General features: G+C 41.4%; 2 protein-coding genes across 3 annotated transcripts in view; both read right to left on the bottom strand.

The window, feature by feature from the left end:
• The window catches only part of LOC105462417 (M-phase inducer phosphatase), a 48,232-nt gene extending 38,801 nt beyond the window's left edge, over positions 1-9,431 (bottom strand). Inside the window, exons 1-2 of one of the 2 annotated variants that reach the window (XM_011708985.1) lie at positions 8,916-9,431; positions 5,918-6,204 (exon numbers count right to left, since the gene is read on the bottom strand). In XM_011708985.1, the coding sequence (XP_011707287.1) occupies positions 5,918-6,059 (142 nt within the window). In that variant the 5' untranslated portion in view covers positions 6,060-6,204; positions 8,916-9,431. Of the gene's footprint in view, positions 1-5,917; positions 6,205-8,548; positions 8,625-8,915 lie in introns of those variants that run through there. The other variant, XM_011708986.1, reaches the window with a different exon arrangement.
• Positions 9,432-11,546: 2,115 nt separating this feature from the next.
• LOC105462418 (regulator of G-protein signaling loco) lies at positions 11,547-24,614 on the bottom strand. Its single transcript, XM_011708988.1, has 15 exons — positions 23,946-24,614; positions 22,915-23,526; positions 22,361-22,481; positions 21,745-22,160; positions 16,817-16,927; positions 16,509-16,733; positions 16,080-16,300; positions 15,796-15,985; positions 15,056-15,265; positions 14,413-14,686; positions 14,122-14,270; positions 13,944-14,027; positions 13,701-13,848; positions 12,641-12,732; positions 11,547-12,438 (listed from the first exon to the last, which is right to left on the bottom strand). Exons 1-15 carry the CDS (start codon positions 24,597-24,599, stop codon positions 11,971-11,973), a joined length of 3,975 nt encoding a protein of 1,324 aa, XP_011707290.1. The 5' UTR covers positions 24,600-24,614; the 3' UTR covers positions 11,547-11,970.
• Between the last annotated feature and the right edge of the window lie 669 nt (positions 24,615-25,283).

The raw sequence follows: 25,283 nt of genomic DNA, 5'->3' as shown, positions 1-25,283 counted from the left end.
CAATAGTTTCGATATGGTTTCCAAATATTACAAATTATGTCATCCATTTTTTTTAAATTTTCAATCTGAAATATCTTTACAATTTTAAAATTTCAAGATATTTTATACGTTATTATTATATTTTATACGTATTTTACATGACCAGCATCTGTCACTCATGTCGCTCATGTTAGGGTACGTTACGTAAAACCGTCTGACGCGGGTATTATCGGTCTTCCCGTAAGTAGTACGCTGATCAGGCCGGGACATCGGCCGCTCGTTTTTTTTTCTCTGCTAATATAGTCAAATTTACCTGCGCGTCATTTTATGCACTGTTAATGTAGTCGGATTTACCTGCATGTGTTCCTCGTTTCGAAGAATGGACCGCAACCAGCGGTCTTCTCTCCGCGGCTATCACTCGGTAAAAAAAGATGTACGCCCGTTTGAAAATGATTCGTTAGCCGGATTCCCGAGCATCGTGGTTAATGTGCCTGTATGAATCATTCTGTTGTATCCCATCGCACCCCGCCGCGTATGGTTCCCGTAAGGGTCCCGAAGAAGGGGTGGTCCCCAACCCCGTGCAACCGTTTCGGGGTTTTTTTTTTCTTTCTGCGGTGATAAGTGATAAGGCCGTTCAACGGAATATCGGAAGATACGATGTGATAAATGACTACGTTTTCACGTGGCAACGTTAAATATATAGGTATAACAATTAATAAACTTAAGTTCGTATTTGCGCGAACAAGACGACAGTCTTCACGTCGAATCTTAGACAATAATAAAGGTGAAACGTTTGTAAAAAAAAAATATATATATATAAAAATGTAAGCTTCTGTTCTGAATAAAAACCAGCTACGAGTTAATTATATTCAGTCGTATTCATGTTATTTAAATCGCCAGACATGGAAACCGGTGTAATACAGCCTGAGTTCAGATTCCCATGCTATACAACAAACGCGTTATACGCGATGGCGAATTTACAGAATTTCATTCGCGCCATTGAAAACGCGACCGATTACCGAGCAACATGCGTTCTCCCGCGTCTGCATCACCCGGGATATCGATCAGAAGAGGGCGAACTAATCGTTGTGTTCAGACGCGAACGCACGAACGGAAAAGCACGGACGGACGTTGAATAACAGCCTCTGCGAGAACGGAACGTCGTCGATGGGAATAAAAGTTGAAGCGTGTGCCCTGTTACGAGTTGCGAAACGGGACGGGGGCCAGACGCATCGGGACCAGACACATCGGGACGAGACACAAGAGACCGAGGTAAGGAAACAAGCAACAAGAGAGCGCCTAACCGGGGGGGAGGGGGTTGGCTGGTCGGTCGTCCTGTTCGATAAACTAAGCTTCACCCCACTCTCTATCTCGCTCGCTTCTTCTTCCGTCTTTCGACATTAGCGGAGGGTAGTAAGACGAGGGGTAGTCGAGTCGTGCGTGCAGCCGGCACGCGCTCAACGAATTTTTCATCCAACGGATCCGCCAAGGTGCTTCCCCGGGCGCAATCGCGGGGAGGGAAAAACTGGAATCCCCGGGGATGGCAACCATCCCCCCCGAGGACGTGCCCGCGCGCCAGTCGCTATGCGCCTTATCGCCTAATCGTAAGCCTAATCGCTCTCTATATACGAATCGAACTGGTGAAAAAACGAGCCGTATGTATGGAGAATTGGGGAGACGAAAGGGTAGATGCGTCCAAGGACTAAGTCAACAGGACTCACGTCCACTGGTGTTTGACGCGTATCGCCTCGCAGTCGCGCGACGTCGGACGCATCCCGGGCCGCGTCCCCTGCACGTTCTACAGCGCCTTTAACAGCGATATCCGCGGAATTCGCGCCGAATCCGTACCCGAGGCGATTTATGTTATTCGGGCGCCCGCGGCGACCGTTAAAGGTTGCGAGAGTGCCAACCTTCGTCTTCTCCGAAATATTGCGAGAGACCTGCCTTACCGGCCCTACAGGATATGTTAATGGCCTGGGACCCCGAGGACCCCGAAAAACCCAAACCTCTTTCATTCTTCTCCCTCTTTTTTTTCCCCGCCGGTCTCTTCCCTCCTTCCCCTCCGCAACTTTAGCTTTGCCACGGCATAAAATTTCGGGGCATTTAAATATTAAATCTTGATAGGAAAGCCATTGGTCAAAGAAGCGTCTCTTACACAATTCTCTCGTCTGCGTCGACGGTTGCCGCAGCGCTTTTTTTTCCTTTCTTTACCCCTGTCTCTCCCGTTAGGCGCCCTTTGCGAAATATGGGAACTCGGCGATTTTTCTATACGCGATGCAGAGAAATCGATAATCAAATAACAATGTGGCCGTAAATTATAGAGCGCTACGCCAATTGATTGCCTATCGTGCGTTAAAAAAAACCTGCGTTAAAAAGCTCAACGAAAGTTTACTCCAAACATAATTAGCCAACGATGAATTTGTCCCGGGTCGTTGGTACATTTTTTCATCCATCGTGTTCACTTATTTCAAATACCTCGCGACATTTCACTTATATATATAACTTAATGCTAATTGTATAGCAAGTAAAGTTGCAAATCGTAGATCGTTTCGCGTGAGAAGAGGGCAACAGCGTGTCGTGGAAGCGTCATACATATGTTGCGCTAATTAAAAAACGACATAATTAAATGTCCCTTCCCTAACGCGAGATGCGCCGCGTCGATTATCACATTATTCCGATTATCATAGCCCCGACTCGGTGGATCGGTATTATTCTTCCGAAGAGAACGTGCCCCCGGTCGTCGAAGACGCGCGTCCGCAGGTAATTACCTAATTTGCACGCGAGCGGCACGCTTCGTTATGCGTGTGTATGCGTGGTGCCCTGTCCGTGATGCCTTGGCCGTATCGGGCGTATGTACACGCGTCTCTCGGATATACAGGCCCGCTCAATACTAGAAGCCGGCGCGCGTACATAGGGGTGCCCCGTCGTTCGCCCCGTTCGCCGCCGCCGTCGTCGTCGCCGTACCCCTCGGCGCAACGGACTTTCAAGGCAACGGACGAGAACGGAACGCGCCATGTGGCGGCGCAACACTTCCATGCCGCTGCACGACGGCATTTGCAACGGCGACCGATAACACGTCGTCGACTCGATGAGGAGAGCGCGAAAGATCTCTCGTGGCCGGCTGTGCGAACAAACGCCTGCGACTCTATTCTCCTAATCCGACTACAACTCGCGTAATGTAGGATCTGCTCTCGACTAAGCCCTTTCCCCCCCTCCCACCACCCACATTTGGGATGCTAAATGCCGCCATCGCCGTATATCGATTATCTCTACCCGAATTATTCCGGCGGCCGTGTATAGCCTCTTCATATGCAAATGAGGAAAGAAGTGTGATAGCGTATATAGAAATTCATAAATTTACTGTCACACTTCTACCGTTGTTATACGATAAAATTTTTATTAGCAAGATACTCTCCCCGAGGTTTCTTCAAAAAGCAAAACTTCGAAAAGCGAATTTCCACGCGAATTTACACTGTTAAATCTATCTAGTGTCAAACTGAACCTTATTTAAGTCACCACTGCTCTTACTTAATAAATAATTCTTTTTTATATTAAAACAATGGAGTTAAATAATTTAAAACAGTTCAAATTTAACCCACATTAGGGTTAAATTTCATTGTTTTATTTAAAAATAACTATTTATTAAGTAGGAGCAGCGGCGACTTAAATAAGGTTCAGTTTGACACTGTAGAGTTAACAGTGTAAGTTTCTTCCCTATGTCCAATTTCAATTTGATAGTAACATTAATAAATAATGAGCTTTAAGCAAAGCTAGCAAATCTCAGCCATCTTTACGTCTGAAAAGATTAAGAAAAAAAAATTTCAATCTAAATTTAAATTTAAAGCTAGTATCACGTGCGTTGATAATTAAGTTATTATCCTCTTGTCATTCCGAGCGAGACATTATAAATTTGTGGAGTCTCACAATCGAACTCTTCGTTGCTGACAGCCGTTTTTCCGTCTCATCGGGTCATCGAACGCGATCATCGCATTAAGAGTATGAGATACGGAATCGGTCAGTCACCTTTAGAGCTAAACGTAGTGTTAAAGGGAGTCGGAAATAAGTACGAACCCTAGTCTTTCGCGCGAGACAGCTGTATTCTTAACGGTCTCTCGATGTGTTGATGTCTAACGAGGGTAGGTCAGTATCGATGCACGCAGGATATATTTAAACGTATGGCTATACTTTCATCGGACCTGTGTTGTGTGTGTTCATCGCGAATAATTACGGCTATTTTCTTTACTTACTAATTTTCTTCACTACTCGTATAAGCGAATTAAATTAAAATTTTACTGCCACGACAAATTGAAGAAAGTCAATAAAATTTTTTAAGAACGTTCTAATATTTAAATACATAAATAAAACTTTAATATATAAAAATTCTAGTATATGTGTTACGCACGTTGCATTAAGTATTAGCGGTCCATTTGCAATTTCGAATTGTAAAAATTAAAAATAATATTAATAAATAAATCACAATTATTTTAATCATATCAGTGATCGCGTGGATTAACCGAGAAAAAAAAAAGAAGAGTTGCCCGGAAATATATATTAATTCATAAAAATTTGTTACCATTTTGAGCATAAAAATATCAGATAGATATGTTTTTTTAAACATTTTTGAAAGATAAGATCTGAAATGTGCCGTAGAATGTTAACGTTTGACCGCGCTTTCCCATACATTGATAATCATCGGACTATCGATAGGTATCCCAGCGCCTAAGTGCCGTTAGCATCCCCAAAGCACGAGGGATGCGCGCTACCGTCCGCGCCCAGCCGTTCGCTCGCGAACCTCCAACGGGGCTTTACCGGGGGCATGAATAAAAGGGGGCGCCAAGCCTAACCAGCCACCCAACAAGGAGCAGGTGAGCACCTGGTCTTCGTAACCCCGGCACGAGCTACTACTTGCCTCACGATTGCGAGAGGGTGCTCAACGATCGCGTCGCGCGCGTTAATTGACTCGGCATTGCGATTATCGAAAAGTTAAGAACCGAACTCGAAAAAAAAAATAAGTATCTTTCATCTTTGTCGAGTGTGCAAAACCGCGAGGTGTATTAATTGTAATCGATAAGAGCGCGAATCGAACAGATGGCACGTCGAAATTTAACACGCGACGCAAACAGCGATGAGCGATACGGGCGTCGGAAGTAGATTCAATGAAATTAATAAAGCAAACGTGTGTCGGAGAAATACAATAAAATATCCGCCTTGCCGGGACCGCGCGAATGAGAGACACTGACAAACTGAGGCTGCGCGAACTCGCGGTCGCCGCGGCGTTCAGACCGGCGGCAGACGTTCACAAATCGTTGAAGGACGGGGAAATCCCTAACGAATAAACCCGCCTTTCGTAAGGCTCTCAGGTTCCGCTCTATCAGTTTTGCCCGATAATTAACTCGACTACGGTACCCGCCCCGCGCTCATCATTATGAAAAAGAGAACCCGCTAGACTTGTAAATGATATAAATGTTCCTTAGCGTAAGTTATTAGAATCGCCAATTGTTAGACGTTAATTAGTTAGAGACGTTATTATCGTACATCAAAATTTAACATGTGTTGTTAAGAAATTCATTTGCGGCTATCAATTCGAGCTTTCATTATCTTAATTAAATACACAACTTATTAACTTTTCACATACATTATGCAAATATATATTACGCTCGTTCTTATATCGTGGTGTAAAATAATTTCGACATAAACTACAATTTATTGACGCGAAAGGTTGTCGCCTCTATCGAGTTCCGCATCAAGTCAATTTATTGAGCTTTTAAAAAGACTTGAGTGATTGTGCTCTCTCTTTGGTTGAAAAGGATGCATCGGAAAGCCGACGTCTATTTCAATAAAATTATACGTCGCCGTATTATATGATCTTGTCCTGATCATCTCGCAGAGGCACAACAATCCCTTCGCGTCCGACTTGTCACTCTCGCCGATACCGTACCTTTTAAACGTGAAAAGTGACGCTTTTTCGCGCTGCCGGAATCCAGTGACGATCTCGACAGATCGTTAGTGATGTTGGACATCGGTGATTCGACGTTCGGCGCCTCGCTGAGGGATTCCCCGGGAGAAGATTCTCCATCCATCTCCGACGGATTTTGGTTAGCGGACGATTGGTTTACTTTGCGCGGACGGCAGCTCGTTCTCAACGAGTCAAGTTGGGGATTGCAGATGAGATGCTCGATCTCTCGAATTTGATCGTCGAATCGACGTCAGGCACGACGTTGGCTTCTAGAAGAAAAAGAAAAACGTTAGGTTAGAAAAAAAAAACGTTCAGATAGTCCCTCAGCGATCTCTCGCGAAATCCAGCGGGAATATAATCGGTGTCTCGCTCGTTCGGCCGTTCTAATGTGACATTCGAAATTAAAGCCTTATCACCGAAAAATCGGAGAAACGAGAGATTCATGAAATTAGACGAGAATTTTGTCATTCGTACGTATACGTCTCTCTCTCTCTCTCTCTCTCTCTCTCTCTCTCTCTCTCGGTTTCACAAGCGCGACAAATCGAGACCGTGAATGCCGAATCGAGGATGCATAATGGCCCAATTGGCGGGAACGAGACCCGTTGTCGTTATATGATTTCATCCGCGGTGGCCCGTTGATCATCGTATATACGGGGTGTCCGATTATCGCATTGACGCTTGATTTTGCATAACTTTTTGCAGAGAAAGAAAGCTTTTTTGGAATTAACGACAAACAAAATAAAAAAAAATGTACACGGAGAGAATTTTTTTTTTAATTTACCCTGAAAATCATGTTAATTGTGGGACAATATAGTATTTAGGCAAATTTTACTGTGCACTACAATAAGTATTTTACTGCAATAAAATTTGCCTAAATATTATCCCGCAATTAACATGATTTTCAGAGTAAATTAAAAAAAAAATTCTTTCCGTGTACCGCGACATACGATATACGGAAAGAATTTTTTTTTAATTTACCCTGCAAATCATGTTAATTGTGGGACAATATAGTTTTTAGGCAAATTTTACTGTGCACTACAATAAATTTTACTGCAAAATCTTATTGTAGTGCAGTAAAATTTGCCTAAATACTATATTGTCCCACAATTAAAATGATTTGCAGGGTAAATTAAAAAAAAAATTTTCTCCGTGTAGAAATACTTATCCCCCCCAATCTTAATTCTTCACCTATTATAATTCGTTATCTTGAATCAGCGTTAAAATAACGATGTCTTCGAGGAATATACGCGATCGTAATTTTCGAAAAGAAATTGATTCGTAATACGAAAACAGCGCTTATCTAACCGTGTGCTGACCTGTGTGCGTTTATCGACTTAGTAAAGGCTCTTTGCTATGCGCGACCTTAAAATTTGTTTACACTTCGTATCTATATATTGTAACAATATCGATTTCTACTGTTTACTCGAGACGACGGGATGCAGATCATCCTGTATCCAATCACGAGACGATAATGATGATGTCGGAAATTCGCGGTGATAATGCCATGGCTACAGTTAATTATGTATTGGCAGTTATTAATTCGAGAATTTTCATTAAAATTATTTTAATTCAATTATTTAATTATATATACCATATTCAATCATGATATATCGCGCATTTTCTCTTTTTTACATTCTAATATAAGTGATCATTGTATCTACAATTTATTACGAAAATTTTTCGCTTCAACATCTATTTGAAGTCAATTTATTGATCGTGAGCTTTTTATTTAAAAAAAATAAAAAAAAATTTTCAAATTCTTCTGGAGAAAATGTATCGGGATACGAATATAAATTTTAATCGGCCGTTACTGTAAATTTTATTTAAAAAACAATAGAACAAGTGCAATCCACCGTTAAATTACTCTCGTATTAAATTCATTTTGGGGAGAATTACGCGCGATTAACGAAAAATGGCTAGAACAATTCATTGAAAAGAGTTGCGAGTTGTTTGAATTACTGCGAACCGTGAACGTGATAGCGGGAGATAGTTTCTATCTTCTAGAAATATCTATCGCGCCTCTTCCCTTCCTCGTATCGAAGCCGTTGAAGTCGATCCGAGTCGTTACGTTTCCCGGAAACCTCGGTGGGATGAATATTTCTCGTCGGCCTCGGCCATACACTAGGTGTGCTATAAATTACGACTTTGATTTTATTCATGAATCTATATCAAACAGCTTCTCCTCTATAAATATAAAACTATGTAATGTATATTTCTACCAACGTAGATTAACTTTAATCCAGGTTTAACTTACTTTGTATCTTTTTCTAGTTTTAAGAATTAGACAAAGATAAAAAGTAAATAAAAAAAAATGATTAAAGTTAATCTACGTTGGTAGAAATGGACATTAGACTCACTCGCGAATCATCGAAGACAAATAGTTTAAGAACGAGATCGTTAATCGAGGGTCACCGATAGGGCATATACGAGAAATCTTCACACACACATATATATAGGAAAAACTTGATCGCAGGATATTGCAAATCTTTCTCGAAAATCTAGGCGACAAATTTCCTCACGCGTGTTTTTGCTCGACAACGGCATGTCGATCTGCCGAAATGCTCGGGATTGCGACGAAACTGAAGGGAAAAAAAAATTCACGCGAAAACTCACTCGAGGAATTGTTATTTGTGTACCCTGTTTGTATATCCTTGACACCGCACTGTTGTGGCCGAGTCACGATCGAGAGAGCGATTCAACACGTGCCCATAGTGGACTAATATATTACTATACATAATAACATTATTATATATTTTATATATATTATTTATAATTAATATCGCATGTATATTATACATATATTGTAATATTATATATATGTGTGTGTTTTCTAATTATTTCTTTTTTTTTAGAAAAACATGAATTTTTAGTGATGCAAGAGTGATCTATATAATTAATGCCGTTAATTTTATATACAATATATATATACACTCGCGATATATTTTATCCAGTATAATAAATATATAAATAACGCCGATACCTGGAAATTCGTTGTGCCCAGTCCTTAAAGCCCGCTTTTTAAAGCCACGTCCTTAACCAAACCGAGAAGTAAGCCGTGGGATTTCCTTGCGTGCGCCAATTCGTCACGCGGACGGACGAGACACGTTGCGTTCGTCACGTCGTCGGAGAGGTCGGACCGACCGGGAGACGATCCTCGTCGCCGGTTGACGTCGACGAGCAACAAGAGCCGATTCACTTGTGGCGTTTCCCTCCCATCGAGGCGCCGCCGCGGCGCGATCACTTTCGGCGCGAAACCGACGACGACGACGGGACGGGGGACTCCGGTCGCGACGAGCCGGTGAATGAGATAACGCCGGCAGTACGAACGCGATTGCGCGCCGCGGCGTTATTTGGCGCGACGATATATTGCGCGCGGAATGTATGTATGGGCGGCAGTCCGAGACACGGCGGATCCCCCGACAGTCGTCTCTAATTCGTTTGTCAAACGCGCGACAAGTCGCACCGCACTCACTGCCGCCAACGACGAGAGACGAGAGCACGGGAGGCGCGAATCGTGTCGTGGGGCGCGCGCGCGGCGCGGGTGGACCATCGGAAAAGGCGCGAAACGGCCGGCCGGGGGGGCGGCGGGAGGTGGCGGTGGGAGGAAGAGGAGGTGGGGGAGCAGAAGTCCGTTCGTTAGTTACAGTAGTTAGTTACACTTTCTATGCTCCATCCTCTTTATCGCCTCTCTCTCTCTCTCTTTTACGAACGTATCTCGATGATATTTCTTTTTATCGCGCGGATTTATCCTTTTAGATTTATACCCTGCAGATGCTTTTCTAGATGCTTTCCTCTCCGCATATTTGGAGCATATTTGTAGAGCTAGCCATATTTAATAACTTTATCAATACTCCTCTACGAAATTTCACTCGATTATTAACATGATATATATAAAATATCTTTTAAATAAACTCCAAGAAGAAACTAAACCGCGCATTTTTATTTTTTCTAATTCGTTTTAGTTACCTAACCTTTTTATTCATATGACTTATTGTTAAATTATAATTGCTCTTTTTAATAAAAGGCTTTAACTAAATCTGCAGTTTTCGCTATCCTGCTCTGATTGAACATATAAATCTACTTATTCTTATTCTGAAATTATATCTTGCTCTATTTCTTTCCTCAAACACTTACGTACCGCTCGCAAAAACGTATGAATGTAAATGGAGCATATACCTTCTTTTATGTCAATGCGTGTAAATCCGCTCGTGTATTGTGCTCGAATCCGTAGATTCGCTAAAAGGCGCTAAGCCCAAATGACGCGTGGAATGCAGGTCACTGTGGGAATTGTAGGAAATTGCAAATCAGCACCATCTAACGGTGCTAATTCGAACTTCCGGAAATGTTTGCGCGTACTCAACGAGTAATACAGGACTCTGCTTGCCAAGATCTTTGTGCACAATAATTAAATTATAACGATTTAACGAACATCAATCGAACATGACTAAAAATGTTAATATTTGAGGAAAGCAAGTCCCAGATCGAACTCTTCGATTGACAAGCAATCGCTCCAATGAGCCATCTATAGCACTTCGAATTTGTACTTCAATAATGCATTACAAAATCACAGACATTATATGTAAAAGCCAGTTACTAAATAATTAATTTCTTAAAATTGCGAGAAACGTAAAGGATAACGCAAGGAGAATGGTGTTCTTTTTGTTGTCTTTAGCAACGTGAAAGAGGATTAAAGACGGTACAATGGTCGAAGTGTATATAGAGACTTTCCTTTAAAATTTAAAAAATTTATTAGTTTGCCTAATTCAGACAATCGTATAATATAATGTATTAGCATGTTCGCGATTAGAGGATGCCCCACCGATACGATATATAAATAATTTCGCACAATTCAACTCTACGATGAGTATCTTCCGTTTACAAAGCGCGACGCACGTACATTTTTCTTTCTTCCAGCGTGCGTAATAGATTTATTAAAATTAGGACGTCCCTTTGAAATCCCTTTGGAAATTATACCTAATGAATAAAGTTATTCGAAATACTGAAAATAGATCGTCCCCTTTTACTTTATCCTACCATGCTCCCCTTCGGGAGAGCACATACCTAATTCTTTTTATTAACATTTGTTCCTATATAATCACCTAATAAGCGCATAGATTGTCGTCACCTGGACTTTTCTCTGGTCAAAAATGAATTCGTGAAGAAACATCGAATATATAAAATATATATATATATGTCATGTATATACGTTTATCATTATTATATCTAATCTGATTCTAGAATGCTATCGTTATTCAGCAATATTACTAAACGATAAATAAAAAATAAATAAAAAAATAGTTAAAAATATAATCTCCTATCTTATCGAAAGATATAGGCTCGCGCAACGGATTATCGTTGTCACCTCGTACTCCTTCACTTATAACTCTATTAATTTTCCAATCTCTTTTAAAACCGAGGCATACCGGGTTCCAATCCAATATGGATTGGAACCCGAATTGAAACTCACGAGTTATAAATCAACTTTTACACCACGTGTCATCCAAATTTTAAAAAAATTAAAAAATACCAATTTTTTAATTTCAATAAAACAAGTGCATGCATAAAAGAAATAAAAGAAAAATATCCTTTAAAAAAAATCATATTTCATCAAGTGCATGCATAAGACATAAAAGAAAAATATCCTTAAAAAAAAAATCATATTTCATTAAAATACATAAAATTTACGTACTATAGCTTTCTAGAATCAAGGCACAGACAGGACACAACGTTTTCGAAATAAAATCTAAGTTGCGGAATGTGTGTGAATATATGATAGAACAATGCATAATAAGGGAATACGATTAATCATGTTGCCCTGTATCCTCCGTCCAGATATAAACTCCGGCACGGAGTTCCATCCCTTCTGATAATTCATAATAAATGAATTAAATTAAAAAAAAAACTCAGGTATCGTACTGTATCGTATTCAAACGGTTGATCGTGGCATCACATGAAACGCTACGCTAAAAACGAGACGTTAAGTTATACGTTAACTAAAAAATATCTTTCTCTTTACACAGTGTTCGATTGTGTTCTCATTCGATCACATGGTTAGCCCTCTGCAGAGTTTTCGGGGACGCGATGTATCCGCTTTTCACCACGTTCACGACAAGATTCTTGGGCTTCGGCGGTAGCGGCGGAGGTTTCGACAGTTTCGCGTGCGACGCATCCGCGCCCCCGTAACTTCCTGAGTGCGGGCTCTTCGACGGGGAATCAGCACCGTTCTCGATGATCGTCTGATCCCCGTCCACCAATGTCCTGTCGCCGTCCAGCGTGAACGAATTGTCAAGGCACTTGCTTAAAGGCTCGGTAGTGTTATTAACCAAGGCCGAGAATCGTTCGTTCGCGACTCCGTTCGTCACGTGCGCGGGATACTCGTATCCGCTGCTGCTCTGCTTATCCTCGCCGGAGTCGTAAAACTTCGAGGTGCCCTCGCAATTGGCCGACACCACCCGACTCCTTCGCATCTTGTTAGAATCCGATGGTTTCCCGTTCTCCTTGTTCTGATCAGAAATTTCGTAACTTTTAAGAATCGAAATACATTCGAATGATATAAAAGTCTACGTTTATGCACACGTATAAATCTCTACTGCCAACTCTGGATGAAATTAACTAATAAAGTATTATAGTTGGCTATAAATCCCAATGGAAGATAAAATGGAATAAATTGAATGTTTCAGATGCGACGCACATGTGTGACTGTACCTTTAAAAAATCTGGTAGTTCAAAGTTGATTTCCGTCCCTCTCTGGTCCTCCAATCTCGATCTTTGCGCCCGTTTCAATCCCTCGTATAACTCTACAAAAAAAAATAGTTATGATTTAAATAAATCGTTATTTTAAACAATAAGATTCAGACATTTCTGATTAATAATTTTTTATATTAAATATTTTTATAATTATACGTTTTGAGTGAACTGTTCAAAATCTAATTCCATAAATTATAAGAAATCTTATGTAAAAGAGGATGATTTAAATAAATCATTATTTTAAACAATAAGATTCAGACATTTCTGATTAATAATTTTTTATATTAAATATTTTTATAATTATACGTTTTAAGTGAACTTTTCAAAATCTAATTCCGTAAATTATAAGAAATCTTATGTAAAAAAGGATGATTTAAATAAATCATTATTTTAAACGATAAAATTCAGACGTTTCTGACAGATTAAAAATTGTTTATATTAAATATTTTTACAATTATATGTTTAAAGTGAACTGTGCAAAATCTAATTCCGAAAATTATAAGAAATCTTATGTAAAAGAGGATGATTTAAATAAATCATTATTTTAAACGGTAAGATTCAGACATTTCTGACAGATTAATAATTTTTTATATTAAATATTTTTATAATTATATGTTTAAAGTGAACTGTGCAAAATCTAATTCCGTAAATTATAAGAAATCTTATGTAAAAGAGGATGATTTAAATAAATCGTTATTTTAAACGATAAGATTCAGACATTTCTGATAAATTAATAATTTTTTATATTAAATACAATATTTTACAATTATATGTTTAAAGTGAACTGTTCAAAATCTAATTCTGTAAATTATAAGAAATCTTATGTAAATAAGATGATTTAAATAAATCGTTATTTTAAACGATAAGATTCAGACATTTCTGACAGATTAGTAATTTCTTTTATTAAATATTTTTATAATTATATGTTTAAAGTGAACTGTTCAAAATCTAATTCCATAAATTATAAGAAATCTTACGTAAAAGAGAAATATATATTATATATATGTATGATTCTTACCATCCCCGTCAAATCTGCCCGGAAGCTGCAATTTTACGCCATTACGCCACTTTGCGATAAGTGGTGGCTGGGATTTAATGGGCGCTCCCTCGTGTATGCAGTCGTTTGTATTACCCTTTTCACTTGTATTGCAACATTTAGATTTCACCTTAAACAAGAAAAATAAGTACCAGAAGTAAGTCACGTATATACACAAACTAAACTTCTTAATTGAAAAGATATGAACATGTTGAATATATTTACCTTTTTCTTTCCGTGAATTGTTGAATCTCGAAGAAAGAATTTGCTAGATAATATAGAAGAACCCTCCGAACGTTGATCATCCGACTAAAAAAATACAAAAGTAATATTAAAAGTAATTTGTTATACGATAAAAAAAATTGCATATATAATAGAAGATTGCTTTTTAAATTATGCTTACCTTACATGACCCTTCACTATACTGATACTTATTTCTACTTTTCCCAACCAGAAGCTCCTCAAATACTTTATTAGTAATTTCATCCAGAGTTGGCTGTACGTGTGGCACTTCGTCTAAATACTTGGCGGTATGCAACTCCCGTTGAAAATCTGTAAAACAATAACATTCAATTAGTTTTGATTCTTTTAAATCGATTTAAATTAATTATAAATAATTATTTAAATAATTAATAATTATCTAAATAATTTATTATTAAGTATTTTATAACATTTTACATGTGTATGCACTAACCTTCTTCATTCGCCACTACGATAATGCGCGTAGGAGCATTAATAGCCGTAATATCCATAGGAATACAACGGCCTTCGCTCCAAATACTAATCAAGTCTAAATTGAAGCCATATTTATTTAGAAGAGGTCTCAAAACTTCTTTCAGAGTTTTACCCTTGTGGGCGATAACGCTTATTATCCTTCGCGAGGGTAATTCTACTTTTAAGACTTTTGTGAGGACGACCTCCACTTCCTGGCCTGCTAATACTGACGAAAAACACTTCGTGTCCACCATCTGCAAAAATATAATAATACATTACAGAACGGATAGTCATTACTGCAATAATTTCAGTAAGAATATGATGATTGAGATATGAGAATATGTGCATAACAAGATATTTTTACTTGCATTCTTACAAGACACAATAAAATAACTTTTATCTTTTCCGTCACCAAATTGTAGACTATAGATAAAATAATAAACAAAAACTGCATTTCCCATTAGACATTTACTTCGTGCAAGCTAATATAAAATAAAATAAAAAGAAAAAGATAAACTCTATTTATGCATTATAATGCAAAAAAAAAAGCAAAAGTGCGTGCATTAGATGGACCAATATTTCTCGTAAAGCTTGCATTCGGTTAAACAGAAGGCAGCACAAACCTCATCTGTTGCTAGTATCAGAACATCATAGTTAGAAAATCGTAGAGCCCGCTTATCAAGGAGACGCGTAACCACGTCTTTAATGCTCTCGGTTTGGCTGGTTGTCACTACAGTAGTGGATCCATCAGGCAATATGACTCGACATAAACCCGTACATTTGCTGCGAGCGTCTCTCTTTTCGTTCGTTTGCCCATCGCAAGACGATACAGACTACAAGTGAACACACATTCGCTCACGTATACATAGATTGACATGTAAACTTTTACGTGCACTTCAGAATCTATATGTGAGTTTGACAAAATGGCCTGATACTGTTTTGCGATACTCAAGTTTAAAAATCTACTTGACAAAAAAAAAACGTTTACAGCAAGTTATAATCTTGAATTAAATCTATTCTACGGCAGCTGATATATCTTAGTGGATTAATTGCAACGTACTACTCTTTCACCTGATTACTACAGTACATGTACAATAATAACCTCCTCAAAAAAGTGTATCACCAAAAGCACTCTCTACAAAGTAGATTTACACACAACACTCGTTAAAATAACTCAATATGCAACTAAAGAGAGATTTATCAAGAATTAAACGTAGGTTTCATTTCAATACTGGCACAATACAATTCATACAGTCTTTAACTCAGTTACAAAAGAATGACGATCCTATCATCGGGATTCGATGACCATTTTATTTTTAAAACGTCATTATCGGGTTGCTGCATTAGTTGCAATAATACTTACTTTAGTAAACGACTGCCGTAACGCCAAATCCCACGACGCTAAGGACGACCGACTACTGGATATCGACACGCTGTCTTCATTATTGTTACCCTCCGTTTCTCTCTTAATAACTGTAAAGCTTTTATATATAGTCTCACTTCGGCTAGGCGCTTTGTTGTACTCGGATTCGCCGCGATCCTTCGATTTAGATCTGCAAAATAAAGTCAGCAAAAATGAAATAAAATACACATTGCATGAGCAAAAACGTTTTCGCTTATCCGACAGAAAAATAAAAATAATTTTACCTATTTTTCCTATTCCATGGAAGAAGCGACTTTCGACAACGATCCTCCGCATCGGAGTGGCTCTTCTTTAATTTTACACTAGGCGAACTCGTAAGATGTAGATCACAGTCTTCTGTATCAACAACGGCACTCCCCGCTTCCAAGCAGGCGCGATAAAGTTCCGATCTTAAGAATCTCGGGTAACTGTCGAACTTCATCAGGTTGAATACTTGTTTCTGAGCCTAAGAGACAATAATAGCAATCATTTGACATGTAATAAAATTCGCAGAGAGATATTCATCATATGATCAAGTGCATCAAGAAAAAAATATTTTGAAAGATTCAGCAATGTAACATTTTTATTTTCTATAAAAATAAACTATCGTGAAACATTCGTTTCTTTTTTTTTTTTTCAGAATAAAAATCACAAGTTTTCAATAGCATGCGTACCTGCAAAAATAAATCCGCGGGCGCTTCGTCGAGTAATTCTTGGGTAATTTGTCCTGACGCATGACTATCAACGTTTACTGGCTCGGCGGCTGTACTCGACAAATGGCGCTGATATATCTGACAAGCTAATCGACGGCGCGTAGCAGCGTCTTTAGTATCTTTATATCTCTCACAAGCAGCCCAAAAATATATATTTTCGTGACTAAACTCCTTCTTGAGAAATTCCTTGAATAAGATCAAATGCGTTCAGTAGTTGCACATTGCATGTAACATTTAACGTACACGAAGAGGAATCGCGCGCTACTCACAGCGAACGTTTGCAAGCCCTTTGGATCCTCCAACAACTTTTCAAATCCATTCGCCCACGTGTGCACTCCTTTACAGTCGCTGTTCTTGTCACAAGACTCGGTACTACCGTACTGCAATGGATACACATTTCATTGATAAGACAAACTTAAAAAATAAATAAAACATTGTTTTAAATATGTTACGATAAATGAGCACAAATATTCTGCCTAAATTAAAAAATTCAATTTCTTTACTACTTTCATCTCATGTAAATCGTGTTGTTAAAATTTTCTCTTGTGGTCTAATTAACAAGATATCTAATATTAAAGAAAGTCAGCAAATTGATACAATTACATATTTCCTCCCCCCCCCCTTAAATTGCACATTTTCTGTATCAATTATTATCAATTTTTCCAACTGAAGGATTCTTTCGATAATATGACAGAATGTGGATATAGAAATATGCTTTTGAAGTAAGTGGCGTATTGATAATTCATAGCGTTCTATCGTTGCATAATTGCCGTTAGTTGGTCAACATTATTGTAACGCACAATCGCACGATCCCCATTTGCGATTCTATTTCTCCTATTATATCGCGATTCTCCTATTATATCCCATTATATCGCGAAGTCTCTCCGAGAGAGAGAGAAAGATTCTAATATTTACTCCGGCGCATTCCGAGCAGCCTTTGCAGTTCAGCACCTGTCGTGCATGCAACAGGTGCGCGCTATGAGAAAACGCTTTCTTGAATCGCGCTCTCGGCTCGCGTGCTCCGTTTTTCCCATCCCCTTTCCCCGTTCTCCCTGCATACGTGTGCAGAACCAACGCGCAATTTCATCTTCCCACGTACGATTTTTCCTCAATTGGCATTACGGTGTGTGACTAGACGAGCGACTTAAATGACACCCCGACAAGATATTCAAGGAAGATAACAGTCGCGACACGCGGCAAACGTTCCGGTTGACAAGGAGGAAGTTAAGATGTTCGTGACATCTCGGACGGTTCGAGGAATGCGGCTTTAAACGAAGACAAACATGAGTCGTCGTCGTCGTCGCCGCCGCCGCTATGAGCTCACGAGTGCTCCCGAAGCCCGTGATTACCGATAATTAAGGAAACAAGTCGCGTCAGCGGCGCCGTTCACCGCCGGCGGAGAGGACGTTAATGAAGAATTAATCGGCAAAAGCCGGCCTGGGCTTTTAATTAAAAGGAATCGCGATTATCGCACTCTTTACGGTCGATGATTTTATCTCCCGTGGATTTGTTCCCGTTGTTTCTGACGGCGTTACCGAAGCCGTCCGTCGGAGATGTAACGTGCGATGTTGATTTATGTTCACTTTGACCTCTCCTATATTCGCTCACTTTATTACTTAATCGTCCGGCATACAGGGTTGTCAAATTTAATGCAGCCGAAGAAGGACATCCTGCGTGAGACGGAATTTCTGTTAAACCTGTTTAATATATATATAAACTTGTTTAATATATATAAACACGCCTCGAATATTTTATAAAATAAACGAAACGTTTTATAAACGCGCATTTCCTGCAAACGAGCTTTTCCTGCCTGTGCGCTCAGTTATGCAGCGATTACAACAATTTTTATTTCTACCAATATAGATTAACTTTAACTTCGCTTCAACTTAACTCTCTTCATCTGTCTCTAGTTTTAAGAATTAAAAAAAAAAGATGAAGAGTAAATTAAACTGAGATTAAAGTTAAACTTACATTGATGGAAGTAACCGTAAAGCGGCGTCTACAATGGACAGCAGCAGTAATAGATTAAGGAGTAAGCTGGTTTTTCGGTGTAAAAAAGGGCGTAGAGTAAGTCCGCAAGCGAAATAGTTGAAATCCATTTCCTACGGCTAGTCTCTTACGTGAGATAAATAATCGACTATACTTCGTTTCTACCAATGTAGATTAACTTTAACTCTCGGTTTAACTTATTTTGTATCTTTTTCCAGTTCTAAAAATTAGAAGAAGGTAAACAGTGAATTAAACCGAGATTTAAATTAATCTACATTGGTAGAAATAGACACATGACCGGTGAATTTTCTTAAATCTGAAGTCTCACTGTAGACGCCGTTTTACCGCAATCTCGACCTATTCAACGCTGACTCGCAAACTTACGACAGACGGCGGAACTTTTCCCAAACACGGATCCAATCCAAACTTGCCGAGCGATGCGTCACCGAGGAATTGCCGGGACGGCAGCGGGACGTGCCGCATGCGACAGCGTCCGCGATGCACGCCCGAACACCCCGGGCAAACCTGCCCGTGCTCCTTTTTTCTACGCACCGATTTCGCCAGCGCATCCATGTCACGCTCGCGGGCCGCGCGTTTGCACGTCGACGGCGGCGGCGGCGGCGGCAACGTCATTTATCAGCCTGCCGGGACGACGCATATGCACCGGACGACAATCGCGCATACCCCGGCGCGGATTCGAGCGACGACAACAACGTCGATCGGCGACGAGAGCTAAACGGGCGATTCGCTTGTGTAATAACGAGGGCTCCGCCCAGCGCGGCCGCGACGATCGGGCATCGCCGTGCAACGCGGCGCGGACTCGCGAACTCGACCGTTGCCTTGGCACTATACGGCGTGACGTGACGTGCCTTGACGCGACGTGACACGTCGCAGGAGCACGCTCTACGAGCCTGCTGCTAACGGCGGCGTTAACGAGATACCTGGAATAACGCAATCGTCCGCAACATCGTCCGCAACCGCACACACCGTGCGCTACACGGCTACTACCGCGTTGCTCGTCCCGGCGTGTTACGACGCCGAGGCTGAGGCCACTTTACGCTTCGAACAAGGCCCACTTCCCTCCCTATCTCTCTCGGTCACTCCTTCCCTCCTTTTCCCTCGACGTCTCTTCGCCTCTCCCTCGACGCCGCTCTCGACTGATTCATTCTCATCGTCGACCCGTCACTCGCCCCGCGCCTCTTCCGCTCCCATCGCCACCACCACCATCACCATCACCACCATTACCACTACAACGGGCCCGCGTCACGGCCTTTCCCTCTCTGTCTCCACCGACGAACTCTATCGTTCAACCTCGTTTTAACATCTACGCAGGGCCGCATGCAGGGGATGCCCACACGGTCGGAAGGGCATCCGTGAATGCAGAAGCGGACTGGTGGTTGGATATTTTAAATGAGCTGTGAAATACGGATCGATTAAAGTCTGGCGATGAGGAGCGAGGTACAAGTGAATGGAGTTATCCGTGACAGATTTGCATAATTAACAAAAAGAAATTAACGCAACAAGATACGTAAAAAAAACCTTACCTTAAGGATAAATTATTAGCGCTTTTCCAACAATTCTTCAAATGAAATCGACAATTAATTTTATACAAGCTGTCAGCTTTTCAACTTTCTATTTAAACAGTACGATTCAATGTTAATGAGAGGAATGATATCTAAGATATTTTTCAACGATACATACTAATAAAGATTGTGATAAGTATCATGAGAGAAATTTGCAAATTCAAAGCGAGTGAGGAATGGATATCGCTTCTGTGCGACCGACCCTGCATCTATCATCGTAAGATCTATTCATGCACCTAAAGGCGGTGCATCAACCTCAGTTCGCGGGAACGTTTCTTCTTAGCGTTACTTAGACATTGTTACTTAGGCATTGCAACGTACGTGTTGAGAACTATTTTCAACTCTGCGCCAGCGTACAAATTTAAGTTTTAGCGACTCAATTCTCTTCAATCCCATTACAATAATTTGACTAATTCATATCATTTTGCGAACTCAAGAATTGTTATGTTAATTTCAGCTTGTCGCTGTCTTACAGATATTCGGGATATTAAATACTCTTGTCTATTATTTTTCGTGTGTAATCGCGGGAAAATTGCAAATCTGCGATTTCCATTTTTACGTCTCCGTTAACATGGAACAAACTGTTAATTCAGACTTTAAGATTTTGATCAAAGAATTTAATTAACATTCCAAATTATAAGAAAAAAGAATCAATTAATTTTGAATCAATCTTCCGATTAGCATGATTTGATGCTCACTTTGAATCCGTCGGAGGGTCTGCAGAGAGGAAATACACGACCGCCGGGACATCCCGTGCAAATTTGCACTTACGAGCCTGACTTGACGACGAGCAGTATCTATTGCATCAGTTTATAATCTCATTCCTAGAAGCAGATTGTACGCTTGTATGCCAAATAAAGCGATCGTACATGCGAGAGCGTGTGGCGTAAGTAAAACGCGGGAACGCGTTCTACGCACTGAAAGGCCGATCTGGTTTCTGGCTGTTTCGTTTTCACTTGACCCTTGCCTGTGTTGCACGAGCGCAAATCAGAGGCAGGAAACGATGACGCGGCCGTGAATAACGAGTACACGAGAGAGGAACCGGAAATCGTTCGCGACGACAAATCCTACGGGTGCATGTTAATGCTACCCCGTGGTTAATGCACGCGTTTTTCGGAAGTAATCAGAACTCGTGAGAAACGAGGGGGAAAGATGCGATCTCTCGCGTACATTTCGCTAATTGACATAAAAAACGCCGGTTGCTGCCGGCAATTTAGATAATATATAATGATAAATTAAATGATTAGAAACATGTGGAATATGATTTTCTCTAAGAATGCTTAGTGATGCAATTATAAAATCGAAAAGACTTCCTTAAACTTCTAAATGAAAAACGTTACTATGAATTACAAAAGTGATGCAAAATAAAAGTAAATAAATGCATTCCAAAAAATATTTAACTGTAGATACATGTTCAGAATTCACTTCTCGTTTTTCGTAAATTGAGAAAAGACTTCGACTTCTAAAAAATTATTGATTATTATAATGCCACTTGCGAAAATGTCAGAAAACGCAAATTGATTGGCATCTCGCTTCTCGAAGGGACAAATTTATGTATACATCGACGAAACCGAAATAGAAATTTTCTAAGAGCTATTCATCAAATTGAAACAAGATTCTCTTACTATGCAATTGTCCGAGGCGCTGCTGCGAAAATTCCGTATCTCCTGCAGACTTCCCCAAGGACGAGGCTTGTCGGACTTGCCGGAATACGAGTGACAGTAGGGCGGCCGCGCGTACTCCATGCTGGAATTGATGTCCTCCAAGCTGTGGACCAGCGACTTCGTGACCTGGCCGCAGTACACCTTCGGGCTGAGCTTGTTGTTCGTGGTGTCCATGAGACGCTTCAGTCCCTCCGTCGACGCCAGTTTAGACGACTCCGCGGCGTCCTCGATCCCGTCGAGCAACGCTGCGGTACAAACGGACGCGAGGGATCCAACGGACGTACTGGCCAACATGGGTCGTGCCGTCGCAGCAGGGGCAGATGTTCCGGCGCAGGTGGTGGTCGTACCCTCCCCACTCCCCGCCACGTGCCGCATCTCTGTGAAAAAGCGCATTTCGTAGCTCCCCACCATCACTGCTGCTACATTCGCGCTGGTTAAACCCGAAGTTAAGGGAATTCCGTCCCCAATTTCGAATAGAATTCCTCGAAGAAGAAAGAAAAACCGGAATCCTAAAAATTATCGCGGGAAACGTGATTTTTGCCGCATCACTGCCATTTCCCGGAGTGCCACGAGTTACCTTTAGAGAAATCGAATTTTAGCTCCTCGCTCCACAATCTGGCCTCCGAGGTCGCGCGAACTGTCAATCGGTGTCCCGCAGCCTCATTGACAGGTTCTTTGGGTAATCGCGCGCTTACATTCTGTAAATAAATTATCCGTGAGCCAGGAACGTAACAGCAGAATATTATAGTAACAGAATATTATAGAATAAACTAAGTGATAAGCCGCTTTTAATATACTTTTGACGAATTTTGATTATATATATATTTTTTAAGATATAATAAAAAAATAAAAAATACAGTAAATTTTAAATTATATTTTAATTATTAAAAGTATCTCTAACGAGTATTTGGAATTTCAAAATGTATACTAAATTTATGTTGAAATTATAAAATAAATTTCGTCGAACAAAACTTGCATACTTTTGCCTTACATATCCTAATGATTTAAAGATATATTTTTAGCGTCGCTCACAATCAGATCACAGACGGTAAATTTAACGAAAAATCTAATTACAGAATTGATAAAGTAGAGAGATAGCATATTAACGAAATGGATTAATTTAGAAAGTACCCTATATTGCATATTGGAGTATTGTCTTCTTCGCTCGCAGTCGTTCGCCAGGTTTTTAGCCGAGCAGCTGCCGTAATCGTCCTTGAAACCAATACCGGAATCACTGTTGCTCGAATGAGCGGTCGACGTGCTGATGTTGCTCGGCTGAGGAGAGGCGGTGTCCAGGCGTACGCGTGCCTCGCTGTAAGGATTCGTCTCCCCGTTCGTGCAATCGGATATATACAGTGTCTGTATGGCACCGATAAGGCTCGTACAACTGTCGGGAAACTCCTGGCAGACGTTCAGCTCCGATGACTTTGTACACATAAATCCGAACACGTTACACGCACTGGAGTGCACTTCGTGGTCGATTAACTTGTAATAAATAGTGAAAACGTGACACGAGTTCGAGACGATGTCGTCCGTGTTCCTCATGGACTTGGTTAATATCCCGAAATACTGCTTGTCCTGCTCGGAGAAGGAGTTGCAGAATATTATCCGGTACGAGGGGTACTCGGCGATAATGCGATTCTCCGAATTCGTGAGCTTAATGTTGGCAACGTGAATGGTGAGAAGGACGGTGGTTGGATTTCGCTTCTCGGCCTTCAGTCTTTTAATGCACTTTCTCAAAACCTGCAACAAGAATGAAAATTCATATTGTTTTCGCGCCATTAAGGTAAACGTACCAGTGGCTGAACATGTATCTATATCTGAACACGTACACAAAATTTATCAATGTCAAATACTTTTTTTATTATAATATCAAAATTTAATTGTAAAAACATTTAAAGATTACAATTAAATTATAATATTATGAAGAAAATTATTTAAAAATAAATCTTTGTGTACTTGTTTAGTTATAGATACACGTTCAGCCACTGATACGTTTACCTTATATCTCTCTATATTATTATTCTACAGCACAAAAATAAATATCACAGAGTGACATGCTTACCGACATTGATTTGACAATTAAATCTTCGTTCAATTAAACTTACAATTAAATCGACAAACTATTACGTAATTCATTTCCAAGTGTATCGGAAATGTACCTGCATCATAGAGGACGGATGTAACTGATTCGGTATGTCGATAGTGCCGAGATAACCGACGACCGTTCTGTGCACGATCTTCTCGGAGTCGCGCTTGTGGGAGACCGGCGGCGGCGGCGGCGGGAGCGGACTGGTCATGTTCCAGCGGTAGTGCAGGCCGGAGTAATTGTACTGAACGTCCTTAACGTCGGGCGCTGGGACCAGGCCGGCCGGGACCGTGTGGAACATCGCGCCGCTCTGCAGATCCCTGACCACCTTCGCCGCCCGGCACTGCAGCTGGAGGGCGCCCGCGCCGGCGGCCCGCGGCTTGTGCGCGTACTTGGGCTTGGATCTCACCGTGGCCAAGCCCTCCTCGTCCGAGGAGTCGGAGTAGTAGTTCTCGGCGATCTGCAGCCGCAGGACGCCCCTGGAGCTGCCGATCAGCTGCACCACGTCGTCGTGCGGCACCTTGCTGACGTTGTGGCCGTTGACGGCCACCAGGTAGTCGCCGGCGCGCAGGCCGGCGCCCTCCGCCGGGCTGCCCTGCACGATGCAGCTGAGGATGCACGGCTGCTGGCCCGATATCGTGAAGCCGTAGCCCTTCGCGCCGCGGACCACCTCGACCGCCCTCACGCCGTAGTTCACCCGCTTCTTCTTCCGCCTGTTCTGATGCATGTCTACCTGCCTGCCTGCCTGTTGCGTTGCGCGTGCGACGTCGTCACGAGGGGTCCACGGGGAGACGCGCGCGTTCACCACCGTTGCCGAGGAGGTCGCGGTGGCTCGCTGACTCCATAATTCGTGACCTCACGCCTGATCCTCCACGACGGTCATCTCCTTCCGCGACGACTCTCTCCACGATTTCCCTCGATCGCAGCCTCGATTGCAGACTCCCCTGGGAGTCTAGAGCCCGGATTCCTCCTCCTCCAGTGACGGACCTCCCGGGAGAAGCTTCTCCGCGAGACGGCACGACGAACTGTCACTTGTGCGGGACTGATCCTGGCGCTCGGGACTCCGCTCGTACGCCCCACTTCCTGCCCGCGGAAATCATTCGGTGGATCATTCGCCGATCTCCGATCCCGATGGAGGTAATCGGGAACCCTGGACGCTCGCCACTCCGCGTCGCTCGTCGGCCGAACCTCGCTAACAGCAAGCTCTACTCTACGAGCGGATGTTTTGGAATGCGTCCATCGAGAAGGCTAGAGAAGGTGATCGACCTTGTGGCAAACACGCTTAGCCCGAGGTGGCTCGCCGACGTCGTCGCAGCAAGTGATTGGCTGCTGACGAGCAAGTTCTGGACATTTCAAGCCTTCCTTACCGGCCAATCAATATTCTCGACACTTTGAATTCGGTCTGTTCGTT

The sequence above is a fragment of the Wasmannia auropunctata genome, unplaced genomic scaffold, assembly GCF_000956235.1.
Source record: "Wasmannia auropunctata unplaced genomic scaffold, wasmannia.A_1.0 LD336099.1, whole genome shotgun sequence".
Taxonomy (NCBI): domain Eukaryota; kingdom Metazoa; phylum Arthropoda; class Insecta; order Hymenoptera; family Formicidae; genus Wasmannia; species Wasmannia auropunctata.
Note: the sequence above shows the minus strand (reverse complement) of the source record. Positions and strands in the feature narration are given on the sequence as shown.